At 35.5% G+C, this 18,174-nt stretch overlaps 1 protein-coding gene across 1 annotated transcript in view; it reads left to right on the top strand.

The window, feature by feature from the left end:
* The window catches only part of CACNA2D1 (calcium voltage-gated channel auxiliary subunit alpha2delta 1), a 364,004-nt gene that overhangs the window by 149,763 nt on the left and 196,067 nt on the right, over positions 1-18,174 (top strand). The window contains exon 5 of the mRNA XM_035901091.1: positions 16,145-16,189. Within this exon, the coding sequence (XP_035756984.1) occupies positions 16,145-16,189 (45 nt within the window). The remainder of the gene's footprint in view (positions 1-16,144; positions 16,190-18,174) is intronic.

The following is an 18,174-nucleotide window of genomic DNA, read 5'->3' as shown; positions in this document are numbered from 1 at the left end:
CTGAGCCACAGCGTACATCCAAGGGGTCTGTCATAGGGCGAAGGTCCACCTAGGCTGCGGGGCCAGGGGCAGGGCGGGCAGCAGGCCTTCCAAGGGAGCCAGGCTGAGCTGAAGCAGGGCTCCTGGGACCTTGGGCAGGTAGGGGAAGCCCCGGGGTGCTGCTCAGTGCCAGGCAGGCTCCCGAAGCAGCCTGCTTGTCCCCAAGTGGATGCCCGCAAATGTGGGGTCCTGACTGCTTCTACCATTGCAGGGTGTGTATAGGATATGGTTAGTTCTTATCCCTGTCTTACTGAAAGTGAAAAGATGTAAAAAAAAAGGCGGGGGGGGTTTTAGAATAAAAGGCTACAGCCAGGTTTAAAAAGATACAATCTTTGCCTCTGGTTCTATGCACAATTCCAGATTAACTGTCAAACAAAAATAGGAAATAAGCCGTAATGTATCTTAGTTACATCAGTTTCTCATCTTCCTTGTTTTTCTTTATATAACCTTGTGTTTGAGAATCTTGGTTTTTACTATTACTACTTTTACTATTTATTTCTCAATTTTTACTAGCAGAAATTAATTTGCCTAAGTTAAATGAAAACAAAAGACAATTAAAGAAGAATCTGGTCTGGGGCTTGTTTCATTTTTTTCCCCTCCTCTTTGTATCCTGGACTGTTCTGTTTTGTTTAGTACTGAAGTACAGGAGCATCTTCTACATAAGCATTGGCGTCTGTAGCAAGCATCTGGTTTCCTTTATTTTTGTTTGTTCCCTGTTTTCAAAGAACATTTGTTTTGGTAGTTTTTACCTGTGTTTCATAGTACTCAGGAAAAAAGCAAAAACAAGAAAGAACCCCTCTACTATCTCCAGAAAATGACAGGACTGGGCGGTGAAAAGAAGTCCTATCCTTTCACTTTTAAAATAAGAATATGAAGTCTTTCTAAATTGCACAGGTTGCTGTCGAGAGATGTATGAGATTCCCTGAAATAAAGCAGCTTGCGGCTGTGACAGTGCAAATACGCATCCAAGTGCCTTACCCTGCTCTCAGATCTGAACCAGCTTATTCAGAAGTTTGGGTGTCTCTGTATTTCTTTGCAGTTTGTGGCATAAGCATCAATACAGGACGAATGAAAACCCCTGTTGTGATCCACGGAAGAAAACACAACTTTTCATTTAATGCAGTTCTTAAGGTAGAGAATGAGAAACATCGTAGCAAGAGGCTGATACAGCTCTTAAATCTTACTGCTCTTCTGCATGAATTCCAGCCTACTGGTATAATATATCCGATAATTAAGAAGAAAAGTAATTATGTTTTAATTATTTCTGATATGGTCCTTTTGCTTGTAGTGATTAACTGGAAAAGTCGTCCTCATTTTATATTAAATAGTAAAACAAATGACATTTTCCAGCTGCTGGCTTGTCCCATGCTGCTGAACTGCTTCCGAAATCAGGTGTACTCATGGAGCTTTGCTTTATTGCAGTGATTGAGTGCAAGGCATGCACAAAGCGGATGTCAACGCTGAATAATTAAATTATGATTCCTTCTGTTCTTTATTAATTAGGTGAGCATGGTATATTTCTTAAAGCCTGGTAACTGCTGTCCGCAGTTGCTTTCCTTCTAAGACATCAGAGATCTAGCAAAATCATTTAAACTAAAATCTTAATAAAGGGGGGAAGATTTATCTTTGTAAGAGGCCCATTAAAATAATTAACAGTCAATATGCCAGACACATTTGTTATCTGCATGAACCAAAGCCGTCTGAAAAGAAGACGTAGACTGGCATCTTCTGAACGTTAGTACTGTTTGGAAAGGTTCTTTTCACATTTAGGAGGAACTGGGGAGATTTCGTTGTTTTTTCTAATTTTCATGCAAATTGTATAAGATTAGTTATAGCAATTGCTTGTTTGTATGTTATAACGCTGTTTTTTGTGGACACATTTTATGTAATTGAATAAAACAAATAAAGAATTGATACAGACAGGGAAATAAAACAAATGCTTTTAAAAATTTCCTTGAGATCATTAACTTCACAGGTCAGTACCAGCTGTCTAAGATATGATCCAAAGTTTGGGTCAGACTTTCTTAATGTATATATGAAACTTCATTCTTCCTGTGTTACAGAGTATTGTAAGGCTAAGGAAAACATAGCATATGTTTAATTTCTCTGCAGAACTCTACAAGTTAATATCTCTCTGTAATTTTAGTTTTTACATACGGAAAAAAGAGGAAAGAGAGATGTATAAAATCCTCTGCTGCTGCAGCTTAAGGAAAACTATGAGAAATGCAGGCATTTTTTCTGTACCAGTGAGATTCTTAATAGACACTAAAGTTGTCTGGGTATTTTTGCTTAGAAATTTAGTTACAGTGACTTTGTGTAATATATGCCTTGACATATACTGTTACTTTGTGAAGAGAGAAATAGTGAAGAAAATTAAATAGAGGAGAAAATTTCTGTTTCTGTGGGACTGTTTTAACCATTGGATATATTCTCAAAGCATATGTATGTATGTAAATATAAAAATTAGTCTTACATGTTTTTGTCTTTCAATGCATTTTTTAAAAAGCAAGATGAAGACATATGTTTTGTTATAATTGATATTCCATGGAAAACTATGTTTATCAGAATTAAATCTCTAAGTTTTCTGTGAAAATTTAAAGAGGAGGGTGAAAGAAACGTTGTTTCGATAATGTTGACTTGGTTTTGTTTGGTATAATTTCAGTAGGGAAATTATTTTTATGTTTTGTTAACTTATATCTTATATACAGATTGCTATATATTATATTCAGTAACTTAAAATATTCTGAATAGATCACAACACAAATTCAAATGAATTTGTTTGGAGCCAAACATACACTGAAATAACATGGCTGCTTTTTCTTTTTTTTTGTAATTTCTTGCTGAAATGGACATATTCATAAGAAAATTTTGTCTTCGTGTTTAAATTCTTTGCTGTCATACTCTTTAAGATCATATGATGGTTCCTGGACTTCTGAAATTTAATACAGCTATGGATCCTGTCATTATATTGTCAAGTTTAAGAACAATTACCAGCACTGATAACTCAAAATTCCTGCAACATTTTGCAAATGCCTTAAATTAAATGACTCAATTTTTTCCCTAGTATTATTTGTTGTTTTAATGTCATTAACTGTTGTGCAATTCCCATGGAAGTAGGAGCTTAAATGATGTATTTAAAACACCGTGTGCAGCCTTTGAATAAAAGTTCAAATAAGGTATTCTAGCCAAAAAAAATATGCTTTTTGTATCTAACATTTTGTGTCAATGGATTTCCACTAGCTGCAGTGCAAGCTTTATGACATTGCTTGTGGATAAATTTGTTAGACTTATGTTGGATGTATTTAAATTATTTTCATGGCACAAGTGTGGAACTGAAGGGACAATAACCTTGTTTATAAAAATAGTGTCCATTTTGTTGCCAGAAGCAAAACAATCTCTTTAAGAATATGCTCTGCAGATCATAATTACTTAAATAGAAAAGTTATAATTCCATTACTTACGGCCATCACTTGTTTAATACATTACAAAGCCTGAGGGATTAGGATAGTGTAAATTTACTTCTGTAATATTGGCACTCATGGCTTGTGGACTTCACTTTTGTGTAGTCTGTTCTTTATACATTTTATCTTACCTGGCTATCATCTGGTGAAAATACAAGCAGTAAGCAAATCAAGGTTTCTCCACTGAGACTCCTCGTCTCCTATTGTGATCTGACAGCATTTTTCATTATCTGTAGCTCTGCTCACCACTAATTAGTTTTATCAGCTTCTGATTGACTCCAAGTATGGTTAAATGAATATGAATCTGCATGCAAAAAGTGATAGAAATATCATTTTAGAAATAGACACAAGCATTTATCCTCAGGTTCTAGGTTATAGAGTTTGAGATGATAAAGGTCCGGAGAGGTATCCTAGGGACTGCTGACCTCAGTGTGCAGCTGGGTTTGGATAAGCCTTGGAATATACCCGATGTCTTCAGTCACTGTCACGGACCACTGAGAAGCTAGACTCTTGGGCTTTTACTCCACTGTAGTATCATATGCCTAAAGTTCGATTCCTTTTAAACAATTTGTAACCACTGATGGCAACATTCCTAAACATGAATTTATTTGTTGGCTGTAATGAATAGAACACAATAGCAACATAACAAAAGTAAATTCTTTTTCCTTGGGACAAATTGGATTATAGGTTTGCCCATTACTCAATAAAAAGTAATTTCCTCAGAGGTTTTTGCAGATTTATTGAAGTTGGAGAACTGGCATATTTTTTATATTCAGTTATGATAGTGCAAGAGATGTAGCCTAGTTCATTAGCACCTACATAAGTATGAATTCAGAACGCCAGTTTCCTATGAATCTAATTTAAACTCATGTCCAAATTGTTTAACTAGGCTCCTGTACTATACTGGTCCCAGGATTTACAATCTAGGAAATATGCAAACAGTTTAGACAATTTTTTCTTTATTATTATTTATTTTATTTTTATGTTCTTTCATCAACTAAAGAAAGTAATGCTGAATAAATTAAAATAAGCATAGTTTGCTGCTTTAATTAAACAGATTGGATAATGTGATATAGAGGTTAATTAGCTGCTAACAAATTAATTTCATTTTCCCACCTGGAAACCTGCTTTGTAATCGATTGCATTTTGCCTTATAAAAAGAAGCCATTTGTGGTTGCTTATACTTTGAGGAAGTTACTGTGATGAGAAGATTAGCAGTTTCCTGAAGCTTTTGGAAGAATATATTTACCAAAATTAAAAAGGATTTAAAAGATTTTTGTCTCTCAGGGTTGTCTCTGGCAACCTTGCTTTTGACTTATAGAGGATTGGAGGAAGAATATAGAAGATGGTTATTTGTATTTCTTTATATATGTAGCCAGTTATTTTAAATTCAGCAACTCCAGAAGAGTCTCCTTTTCATTTCCTTTCCTGTTGATATGTGACACATGCAAGTACATAAAATCCTAGATTTTTTTGTCATTCTTTGGGGAGATGGTAAGAATATTGAGGGAGGTTTGGCTGGTAGGAGAGGGAGAGAATAACTTTTTTGAATCATTATCTTTCATTATCCATGTACTAGGGTAGGCCAGAGGCATCTTATAAGTCTTTCTTCTACTTGGATGGGAGTGGATATTGATTTCTGGTGTTTGTATCCATTGGGACTTGTAGTAGTATTATTTGCAACTTTATATTCATAAAGTGAAACATATGTCCAGACTGGGCTTGTTTCAGAGTCTGTTTGGTTGACTTTAATGAGTTTTGGCTCAGACTGAAATATAATGGTTTGAAAAAGCCTTTGGAACATAATGTGGACTGAAGTGAGTTGTGTGCAAAGTTGATGGTATTTGCTATGCTACCTCTGTATCATATTCTCCAAAAAAAACCCCTGAACATCCATAATGTTTAAAATTGCAAAACAGTAATTAAAAAAAAAAAATTGGTAAAGGAGATTAAAACCATTTCAACACTGTTTTCAAGTGTCTGGAGGACTAGCAAATCAAGTAATCAACCCTTAAAATAAAGGGGGTGATATAGAGCAAGAGCTTCTTATCCTGTCCCACTGGTTACTACTGATAAGGTTTACATCATGCCACTGGTTCTTTGAATCCTCAGTCTAGAGAGATTTGGAGCTGAAGCTTTGTTAATGCCTATAGCCTTATTTTTGTCATATAGAGTTGTTTTACTGAATATTCCTTTTCAAAGGAATTTCAAAGGTGGAAACTACCTATCCCATGAGTTTTTCTGCTTAGTCTTACCTTAGATGTGGAGCTCCTGGCAGGTAGTTAACTGCTGGGTAAACATAGGATGGAAGTAAGCAAATAATGCATAGTGTTTCTAAAATTAATTGGTGCTTTTTACTTGAGATAAAACCAAAACCAAAACCCACAAGCAGATTGCGGACTGCCAGAAAAACAGCAGTCTTTCCCAACACAAAGCCTGTTTCTCTGTTTCTCCTCTTCTATTAAAATCTATGGGGGAAATTCAATTTTCAGAAATGACAGATTTCTCCATCTGCTCAATACAGGCAACTTTCCTCACTTTGATCTGCTGAAAATAGATCATTAAGTATAAAATCTATTAGCTCTGAGGCTTAAGTCCTGCTGCCAATGGATGTCCTGATCCTTCTTCCCAAGTTACTGTAGAGTTGTGGTGCTTACTTTATTAAACTTACCTCTTCTCTGAAAAAGTGAACAAACCAATTCTTCACAGAAATGTTCAATTTATTGTCTAAGGTGTTTAGGTTTAACTAGAGTACTGTTCTGTTCTGTAGCCTGTGACTGTTGGCATCTGTTGTGTCCGTTCAACATGAAAGTGAGCAGTAATGGAAGGTAAAAGGTTGCATAGCCAGCTGGGGACAGATAGCTTGATAGACTTAGGTACGGAGAACCTTATATTAACATGTCCAATATTTATTAGAAAGAGAAATATACTTTGCAAAAATTCTATTCTTAAGAACAAAGTCTTCCATTTGAATTAGTCTTCCTAGGCTTGAAGGCACTGCCAGTTCGAGAGTTGATCTTTCCATTTTGTAGGTACGAACAAGTTCCTATTCACTAAATGTTGTACCAATGTGAAGGTGACTGATTAATATAACAAGAAAAAAAGTCTTCCATTACAGGAGTGTTGCAGCAGAATTCTGAAAGGGTAAAAGTGCAAATGATGTGCTTGTGGCGTTTGTCCCCATATACAGTCACTATGATGTGCTGAACTGTAGCTGTAGCGTAGTGCATGGTTAACGTTTGCATATGCGCTTCCATAGTGATGCTTGTGGGTTTACTGTAGATCAAAACATTATCCTTGAAGAGAAATTTTCAGTTTGACTAACTAAATCAAGTCATTCTATGATATAATCACCCATACCGGAGAGTAATATCGATGTGGTTTTGCATCACTAAATCTTTGGTCGCTAATTCTTCATTCCTGCATGATGTAATTGGCCTTTGATATTTTGCAATAAAAACCCACTTAATTGGTTGCCACATATGATTTGCTTAGTCCACCGATTGCACTAAAAAAATAAAATTTAAAAAAAAATTAAATCCCCAAAGTTAAAACCAACTCATAAAGACTATCCTTACCAGTAGGCGAATTAACAAAATTCCGTTGTTAAATTACCAGTTATCTGCATGTCTAACAGAGATTGCCTTCTGATTGCAGGCCACTGAGCTATGGATACATCTTTATGCAGAAATTATTTGTGGAGTATGTTGCATTATTTCAGAAGAACAGACATCTCTGTAGGTTCTGATTCAGGTGTTTGTCTGACATGTATTTCTCATCACCTTGTGGGCTGTATTACATTTGACCTGAGATGTTCAATGACTTCAGTATTTTAATTCTACAGTCAAATTGCAGTTAGGACTTAAAATGCATTCTTAATTTTTTCAGAAAGTTAAGTATCATCCTGACAGTTTAAGTAGTCCAATAGCAGTTTCTTACAACTGTACTTATGATGAAAATTATCTGGAAATTGGGGAGTTTTGTGGGACATGGAAAGGCTTTTCCTATTCTTTACAGTTTCTATGATCAATTCTATAGGTTTGAAGACAGGAGTACTCTTTTTAGTATATTTTGTGCTTCTTTTGGGGGCTCTGCATGCAATCTTAGTACTCTTCACAACTTCACTTTTTTCTAAGTAAATGTATAATGTAGCATAATATAGACACTGGAGGTAAAAAAACCCAAAAAACAAAAAAAAAACCACCCTACTCATTGTACCCTGTAAAAAATAGCAGGGTTTTCTCCTGAGCTTTGAATTTGATATAACAAACTTCTTACTCAGCTTTACTAATTATAATTCGCGCAAGACAAATTAAATCAAGCGTGATTAAAATCAGCATGTTATTGGATATTGTCATGTAGAGGAAAGGAACACAAGACAACATGCCACTGTGAAGGTCATGTCATTAAGTGGACCAAGCGATGGATGGGCTGTGGCGGTGCAATCTTTGCACACGCACCCCTTGTGCATAAAGTTAGCTGGGACCTACCCTGGTCACAGTGCTGGTGAATCAGCAGAGCCCAGCCAGGGGTTCGTGGGATGCTTGCTCTGGCCAGTCTCAGTTCTGGGCTCTGGGCAGTGGCTTGCCACCAAGGTGGGCTGGTTCCAACTTGATGCTTTGCTTTCCTGGCATGTCAAACATTCACGTGGCAAGGTTTCCTTACTGGGGGGGGGGGGGGGGCGTTTATAGACAGGTGTCACAGGACACCAGTCAAATCAGTCCATGACATTATGTTTTCCCAGCATCTCAGGTGTTCTCTTCCCCTTCACTGTCTGTACCAAGGCTCATCAAACTCACTCCTTGTTTGCACTGCCACGTGTGCCCTAGCTCACCACACTCAGCCTTGTGCCCTTGGCCATGGCTCATTGCACTTGCCTCTCGATCAAGGCAAGCTCATGATGCTCCTGTGAGCTGTAAGTATTCAGAAGCTGTAACAGCATAGTGTATGATCTCCTAAATGTAACAGATATTTACTGTTACAAGTATTTTCATACTGTGCCTGCCTTAAGCCATCAAAAATACCATGATTTGGTAAAAATAACTTACCTCTTACCTGGAGTCCAGTCTGTACAGGATATGCATTTAGTTTAGCATTTTTAAAATACATGGTATCTTAATGTATTTCTTCACAAAAATTCAGGTTTGTTTTTTTCAGTTTTATTTTCACTGTATAAGTTTCTGAGTTTCAGGTAGATGTCCTGGTTTTGGCTGGGATAGAGTTAATTTTCTTCCTAGTAGCTGGCATAGTGCTATGTTTTGGATTTAGTACTAAAAGAATGTTGATAACACACTGATGGTTTAGTTGTTGCTAAGCAGTGCTTACACTGGTCAAGGACTTTTCAGCTTCCCCTGCTCTGCCAGGGGCACAAGAAGCTGGGAGGGGGCATGGCCAGGACAGCTGACCCCAGCTGACCAAAGGGGTATCCCAGATAATATGACGCCATGCTCAGTGTAGAAAGCTGGGGGAAGAAGAAGGAAGGGGGGGATGTTGGGAGCGATGGTGTTTGTCTTCTTAAACCAGTAAACTGGACCATTTGCATTAAATGTATTTCACAAAATATACCATCAGTCAAAGTGAGGAAGCAAATGTTGTTTTTGCTATATGGTAATGCAGAATTCAGAGTTCAGAATGATGTTCTTCATAATTCTACTAGATGGGAAAGCCCTATAACTACACTGTTCATATGGTCAGGAGAAAGGAAGGAGAGGGCAAGAGAAGGTGAGACCAGAGCAAATGTCCGTTCCATTTTCTAATTGTGACTTAATTGATCTAATATGTTTGGCTGTCATCGATTTTTACATATTGAAAAGACCAATGTATTCAATGATAGGAAGTACCTCAAGCTACAGGGAGGAGAGGCTTCAGTTTATGGATCCTGACTGTGAAGGTGCGAAGTAGGATACAAACTACTCACACATGTGAAGCCTGAGGTTCTTCAAAGGTCCTTATAGAAATAAGATATTGAGGTACCTAGAGAACATTAATGTTGGCAACTGAAGTACCTTCAGAGTTTTAGATTCTTTTAAGTTTTCATGATCTCAGGTTTTAACTTGGTTGCCTAAATTCTGTCCACCGTCAGCACTGCAATCTCTGGATCTAGCCTCAGGTCAAAATCCCTCAGAACTAATATCAAGGGCTTGAAAGTGCATTTTTCATATACTGTACTTTTATTTAGAATCTGTAGCTGTACATTACTCTTATCTGATAAATTATCTGTTTATATGAGGGTTGTATGTTTTAGTCCCCCTGTCAAGCATGCAGATGATTAATAAATTACTCATTTTATTTATAACTCTAATCTATCTGTGAATGGACAAGTGACCGTCTCATGAAAACTGTGTATAAATTTGAAGGTTTCCAGATTGCTAATTTTAGTGAAGGAATAACCTGTAAATGAGTACTGAATATGTTGATCTTTCTCACCTTTTAAAAGAAAGTGTATTCTATGACAAAGAGTATGCTGCACCTTTAATCCTCCTTTCTGTTATTTCCTGTAATCGTCATGTTTTCATTCCAATTATTAGTCTCAGTAGAGTCTTGAGAAAACCCTTTTACACAAATCTGATGAAAAAGGCTTATCATAAATTATAGTGAAATTTAATATTCTGAGAATATATATCTTTAATCAAATTATATTTTGGGAAAAAACATCTAACCCAAGTGAATCATTTTCCCATATTATGAGTAACATGGGAAAATATTTCTAGGCCGAGATGTTACTGAACTGTTTGATATTTGTCATTGTTTTTTATTAAAAATAGTTTGATTTTTAAAAGATCTTGTTTCTAAGTCCTCTTTCAAGATCCTGTTCTAAATGCACTTTCTAAGCCATTTCTTACAGCCCATGTTCAGACACAGTACTTGCAACTAATTTATTCTATTGCCTGACTTTGTGTTCACTTTAAAGACAGGATGTAAATCAGTATTTCTACTCATGGAAACTGAAAGGAAAAAAAAAATAATGTTATTAGCTGGTAATCCCCTTATTTTACTTCTGCCATTTCACTTATGTAAAATTACAAAGCTGTAACAAAAGAGGTTGTAGTAGTTGGCATTCTTTCCTTTTTTCCCTATTTTCAGGCTTTTATTCCCTAAAGTTATTCTCTTTAGAAACAGATGTCATTTTTTATTTGCAGTGGGCAATATTGAGCTTTCTTTTCTGAAGAGGTTAGTTGTGCCTTAAACTGCATGTACGACTATATAAGGGATTAAACTAAAACTACCTGGCTTATTTGTCATAGGATTTATTTGGTTGGGTTTAAATCTTAATTACCCTAAAGGTATTCGAGTGAACTTTTTTTAATGTACATCTTTATCCAGTGGGTACAAAAAAATGTTTTTTAAAATTAAAGCAGGTGGATTTTACAAACACTTAATGAGGTTTTTTTAGCATTTCTAGGCATTTAGACTAGTTTAATCCAGTATGTCTATGAAAGATGAAATAAACCAGTATTATTAGTATCTTTATTGCTGCATATCAAGCAACAGAATTCCCAGTTCTTTCACTAGTGTCCTATGTCTTTACAAAGCATGTAGGATTAATATGATTTTAAAATGTTCTCTAAATTCTTATCTGTAATTCTAAGAACTTACTTTTAAACTGAACAGCCAAAATCAGACATATATTTGTAATATGGTTTGTTTTTTCTTGGTTTTTGATTTCTTACTCTACCTCATTACCTGCAGAACAAAAGAATCCTCATAGGTATCACTACTAGCAGGTTAACTGCAATATAAAGGAGCTTTTATACGTTGCCTCTTCAACACATTTTTGTATAAAATACTTGGAAGTCGTGGGAATTATGCTGTTTTAAAACAAAGTTCAAATGATCATGCTTGTCCTTAATTTGAGATTTTAAAATTTGCACTAATAATTATGCCGTAATGCAATATGATCTACTATACTAATTTTAGGTTTGCCTCCAGTGGTTCATTGAAGAAAATGTTTAAAGTATGGAGACCTTTAACAAAAACTCTTCTCTTTTCTTTTCTGAGGGAGTTCATTATCTTCTATCACCTCTGTAGCAAAGAAAATCATGGAAAAGAATGTTACTTTTTGCTTTCATGTTTTGTCTACAGTTGTTTTGGAACTGCTAGTTTTAGGAAAAAAGGGTAATCATGATGTCTGTCTAAATTAATGCATTACATTAATTTCTTACTATATGAAAAGCTGCAGAAAAATGGTTTCTCCCCCTCCCCCTTTTTAAAAAAAAAATATTTATTTTCAGGTAGTTCATTATAGCATCTCAGAAGGTTCCAGAATTCATTTCAGGCCTTCAGTCTCCCCTGCATGCTTAACATCAGCAGATCTAGGTTATGTAGGGTGTCCAGGAAGTCTCACGTACAGACCTGAGGGGCTAAGTAGTCTTAATCACAACTTCAGTGAAAGTAACATTTCTGAATAGATAGTATTGGATGTTTTTTGAAAATGTTAAGATTTCCAGGTTTTCTTTTTCTTTCCTGAATGAAATTCAGACATCTCTTGTGGAAAATCAGACACTTCAAAAATCACACATACAATGTTTCCATTGAAAAAAAGAGGTTTGACTGGTTGATGGGGTCCTTATTTCATGAACAATTCTTGGAATTCTAGCATAGGATTTACAGAGCAGGTTTTCCTACAGAAGCCATTACGTGACAGGGATGACAAGGAGCTTTCATCTTTGGCACTTGATAGAGAAAAGGAGGGTGTGTATCTTTCCCCAACAAAATGACAAAGATACATTTACTACATGTGATTATTTGTAGAGTCAGATATGTTTTGTTGCAGTGTAATCCCTTTGTGGTGTTCTTGAAAGAATTTGATTGAATAAAAGTATTATTTCCAGTGATGACAAGCCAACTTCAGCTCCATTCACGTAATCCTGAGTTGAGATTAGGCATTTAACTAGTCAAATCAATAGACTGTGTCTGTAAACTTGCTCCTCGGAGAATCAAAATGCAAGTGTAATTTAGTGTTGGTGTCAATCCAAATTTCATTCATAGAATCACAGAATCGTTTAGGTTGGAAAAGACCATTAAGATTACCAAGTCCAACCATTAACCTAACCCTGCCATCCCACCACCAAACCATGTCCCTAAGCACCAACTCTACCCGTCTTTTAATACCTCCAGGGATGGGGACTCAAACACTTCCCTGGGCAGCCCGTTCCAATTCTTGACAACCCTTTCAGTGAAGGAATTTTTCCTGATGTCCAATCTAAACCTCCCCTGGCACAACTTGAGGCCATTTCCTCTTGTCCTTCATCTGCAGTTGTTCTGAAAGATTATATTTCCCATGCTTTTCTTCTATTTGATGAATCTGTTTCTTCAAATCTCTAGACATGGAGATCATAGAGACCAGAAACTTTGGATTCTTTGTGGTGACATTTAGGAAGTCATTAATACTACCCAATATGTAGTATTTCCCATTAGAATTGTTTTGTACCCAAAGCTGGGAAATGCAGTACTACTGAAATGAAAAGCAATATAAAGACAATGGAACAATGTAACTCCAGCAGATAATAGTATCAGTGAAAGTGTGGCAGAAAAAAAGATTATTAGGGTGGAATAGAAGAAAGTAGTAAGTCACAAATAAACATTTATTACCTAATCCTTAATGTAATTTTTATATGCCTTACATATCCTTGTCAGATACTGAAACTGTTTGCTTTGAAAGGGGCTTTAATGATGGTGAAAACTACCCTCCACCATTCTGACTGCATTGTGTAGACTTGTATACTGATACTATGCTAAAGTTTCTAATTTATGTATAAGGTCTCCTAAAGTCATTCTTCCATAAATTCAGCTTCATGACTGCCTTACTAAATCCCTTCATTCATGAACAGAAGTAACAGTGAGTATTTACCCCTCTCTCTCATAGCATTACTGGATAAAGAAGAAAAATAAATATCTTAGGCTTGCTGAATAAGCGTGCAGCATTACCTGGTGGCAGAAGTGTGTAACAGTGGGAAGATTCAAATTCTTTGTGTCAAGAAGTTAATAAATAACTAAACTACTTGCTTGAGAACCAGCAACAAAGCAATTTTTTCTTGTCAGCTAGAAGTGGCTAAATTATGAAAAATTGTCCCCTAAAGATCTAGCTGATCCATGAATCTAATTTGTGAACTGTACAGCATTCAGTGTGTTGTAGCACTGTGTGTCTCATATTTTCTATATTAAGAGTAGAGATATGACCAATGTCAGTGTTAGTTTATGCATTATACAGGTATTATCTCCATGGAGGGTAATGAACTATAAGATATGAATAGCCTAACGAAATATCTAATTCATTTGGGGTAGTGGGGGTTATTTTAATTAACTTGTAAATATATCATGTTTCCAAAACATAATTCTTTAATAGGTGAATTAAAAAATACTGTTTAGTCCAGTAGAAGTAGATAGTACTCCTATGCCGGCTTCAATCAATTTAAACAAATAAATAAAAAATATAAAAGATAGGGGAGAATATAATTGTGATGATAAAGAATAATTTTGTTTAAGTGGATAAACAGAATTGTATACATAGAGGACAGTGTTAAAAATCCTATGCACTGGATGATTCTATGACAAGGTCTACTGTTAGGATAAACTTGAGCAATGGGAAGGGGGTGGGGAAATCCCCTGATATCTAGGTGAAAGTCAATACAAGAGAAGGCCTAATAGAATTGTGTTTTATGAAATGTTCCTTTGTAAAATGAAACCACTGCACAAAAAGCATATATACATAATATCCAGGTAAATATGTCTGTACTGCTTTTACTGGACTCATTTTTCCCAAACAAAAACTTCCAGGGAGGAGATTGCAGCGGAACCCTTCTGACATGACATGACATGACATGACATGACATGAGGACATGCGGTGAAAGAAGTATTCTTTTCCCCTGTCTTCTGAAGTGAAACTTTTTTTTTTTTTTTTAATTAAACAGATCATCTTGTGATGAAAACACTTGTGCTAACATTTCCAGCTAGTGCCACTCAGAGTTGGTTCCTTTGCAGTTTTAAATGTTGCCTGCTAAAGAAATCACATGGCTTTTTGAACAGGTCAAATTATTTGCAGAACAGTTATTTTGTACACAACCTTGTACAAAGTAACGAGGATCTGAAGAAAATCTTATCTTTTGCCTCTTCCAACTTGAAGGCTTCCACAAGCATTTTCTTTGCAACAATCAAGTGAACAAGCAATTAGCTTTGGTCTTTAATGATGAAAGGAATTTCTTCTTGTGTCTGTAACACAGTGAGGTCTGGCTTAGTTACCCAGATACTGACACAAAACCAAGTGACCTGCAGGTAGAAGAGTGTCTTGATGGAAAAGTGAAAAAGTGCATTTTGAGGGAAATGGAAAGAGGGTGAGTTCATGTTAATAGCATTTACCTCAAAATGACATTTAGTTCATCTATAATATATTTCATGTTTGGCTCTCAAAGAGGTCCCAAAGGAGAATGAAGGATGTCATTATTTATGAAGTGAGAAAAATGATGGTTTATAAAGATGAACTGCATTACCTTGTAGCACATGTCATGGTACTGGTTTAGTACAAGTAATAACTGTCGTTGGCTTACCCACTTGAAACATTATTACTGAGGTCATTCTTTCCTGTTGGTATTTATAAAATAAAAAACATTTTTTGTGGCCAACTTTTTATTTAGATACATTAATCCAAAAGTATTACCATAAACAAAACTGAAGATATAAATTAAGGCTATTTTTGGAGGTGAACAGCAATCACCTATTTTAAACAAGCTGCTAGACATGAAGAAATGTAACTAACTTCTCCTTTTCTTTATTAATTCAGAATCTATAATGGGACATCAAAAATGCTATGTACATATATGTGTCTATCCCATGCAGAAATTCACATAACAATTGCTTACTTTAATTCAAAAAAATATAGGGCACATTACAGCAAATCTATCTAGTTGAAGGCTACTACAGTGAACCTAAATCTTTAAGGCTTTTAAATGGTTCAGAAAAAAGTCAAGAGAAAACAAACCCATATTCCATAGGAAATACCCTAATTTTCAAACCTCTGCAGATGTTACACTGAATGAGGCTTCTGACTGATTTTGTAATGGAAACTAGTAATCTTCTCCTTCGTTGCTTTGCTTGAATTACATGGTACAGCATTTCCACGGAGCTGCCAGGATCCATTCTACGTTACAACAGCCAGGCTGGCCTCGAATGTATTTTCCCAGATTTTATTTTCACCGGGGGAGGTGAATAAAACAATAAATGTGTGTGCAACAAATACTTAACCCGCTTAGCAATGCCCATGTGTTGTTGTATCTATTGCCTGCTAGATGTAAAGCTGCATAAATCACCTAATTGCATAGTGACAGAGTCGTATGTCTGCAAAAGACACAGCTTGCGGAAGTCTCTTAGAAGCTCTGGAGTTTGTCCAACATTGTCTGTACTTTTTCTAGCTGGCTTTTTGAGTGACATACGTAGCGTACCAGGGAAGAAGCATTAAGTGAATGAAGTTAAACACAAGCATGGGAAACATTATATGCAACAGAGAGCAAGTAAAGATCTGATTCTGTCATATTTCAAAGAGAATACATAAAGAAATGCAGGTTTATTTTAAAATCTATTTGAGTACAAATTATTGCTAGTAAACCTTACCTACTTTCAAACTAACAGAATTACTTTTCTTTCTCTTGCAGAATAATGATATAATCTATTACAATGCAAAAGATGATCAGAATGATGTAAGTAATATGTTTCTTTCTGTTTCATTGCCTGTAATCTCAGAAAATTAAGGGATTGAAAATATTAATCGAACTCTAAGACTAGCATTTAAATATTTTTTTCAGAAGCAGGAAACCAAGAAATGTCTTAAAAAGTTTCCTGAAGAGCCAGATAATATTTTGTCTTTTATAATTTTTGTTCTTTTTTGAGTATTTTTGAATATTTTATGCTCTAATTCTCAGTCTTTCTTCCCTCATACAGTCTGAGTTACTGCTCAGGCAGGGAATGTATTGGGAGAAAAAAGATCCTGACAGCAGTATAATTCACTTTTTGAAATGTAATAAAATCATAATTATAGGACTGCAGAATCAAAATGATAAATGTAAATAATTTACTTTACTCTGAAGGAACCATTTTCTGGCTCTATTTTCCAAGCTCATATTATCTTGTTCTGTATTCTTTATAAGAAATTTTCTGCATGAGTGGAAAGCAGATGTAAAATGTTACTGAATAACTATTTTCACACACTTTGTGGTGACTCATATGATTGTAATAAGTTTTGGGGAAACTGAAAATCCTGTCCCAAGATTTAGAAAAAATGTATGATATTTCAATTCCTGGTTCTACTGAAACTCGTACTTTAAGTGGTTTGAAGTTTCCTAGCTAGCTTTAACTATTAAAAAATCTCGTCTTCTGGGGAGAAGACAAGTTACCCTCACCTCCACTTGAGATAATACAACTGCTTGTCTTCATTATAGATTTAATTTATAAAACCATACAAAAAAATTTGTAAATGTATTAATCAGAATTTCCAGCATGCTTCATTTGCACTTTTTAATCAAGTATTCTTCAGAGATTGATGGCATCACTATTGTAATTGATGCTCCTGCTGTAAGGCAATTAAAGAAGGTACATAGATCATGTCAAGCAGAACTATTTGCTATGCTTATATAGAGTTACAAGTACCGGAATTCAAATACAACTAAGTCTACTGTCCTGAGTTTTAAAATTTGCATACTTTAAGTAAAACTCATTAAAAGTAACCTAAATTTCAAAGATACAGGTTTCTTCTGGTTAAATTCACTGGGGTTGCAGGTGCTAATCAATCCTGGAAACGGAATTACAAAGCTTAAACATTGGATTTTGAATCTAAAAGTACCATAAAGTGATGGTAGATTATGGTGTGAAGTAAAAGACCCTGCTGTATCTATTATGATTAAATAGTATTGGGAAAGGTCTTGAGGTAACTGCTTCTGCAACATCAATCCAAATCTGTTATGCAAGGCAGGAAAGGAAATACTGTTCCACAGTTTACTCTAATTTTCTTTGACTTTCCTCAGGATTTATTTTTTTTTCCTCCCCCCCCCCCCCCCCCCCCCCAAATTATTCCACCAAGTGTCTTATTTGCATTTCTCTTTCAGTTTTATTTATTTTTATTTTTTCTGAACATTTGGAATGAAGTTTATAATAATCTTTATTGTCCAGTTTAAGAATAGTTCCATGTGAGTCAGGGCCAATCTGTCAAGAAACGAGTAATGCTGTAATGTGGTATCAGCAGCACGAGTACAATGCCAAAACCAGCCAACACCAGCTCAAGTTATTATTTTGAAATGTTTCGAATCACAATGAAAAATGTGAAGTGCTAGGAATTTCAGCTTAGTGGGCTGAACTGTTTTGCAGCTCTGTACTATATGGGCTGTGTAAAATATAAAAATACAGCATGGAGATTGTAGTTCTGCTTGAGTTGCCAGTATATTTAAAGGGCTGCATGTGTTGAAATATGTATTTTTCTTTCCTTCATAACAGTCCTCAAATCAAAAGGTTAAAGAGGGAGAAGGGAAAAAAGGAGGGGTTTGTTTTGCTTTGCTTTTAATCTCTTTATTTAATTTTAAGTTTAGAAAACAATGTGAAAGGAAAAGATACCAAGAAAGTACAATATTTACAAATATTTAAGAGCATGTGCTTTCTCTCATTCATTTAAGCTTTTTTGGCTAACTGATCAGAA

Source organism: Egretta garzetta, unplaced genomic scaffold, assembly GCF_000687185.1.
Source record: "Egretta garzetta isolate BGI_Z169 unplaced genomic scaffold, ASM68718v1 scaffold148, whole genome shotgun sequence".
Classification (NCBI taxonomy): Eukaryota; Metazoa; Chordata; class Aves; order Pelecaniformes; family Ardeidae; genus Egretta; species Egretta garzetta.
This window is presented reverse-complemented; position numbering and strand designations above follow the sequence as displayed.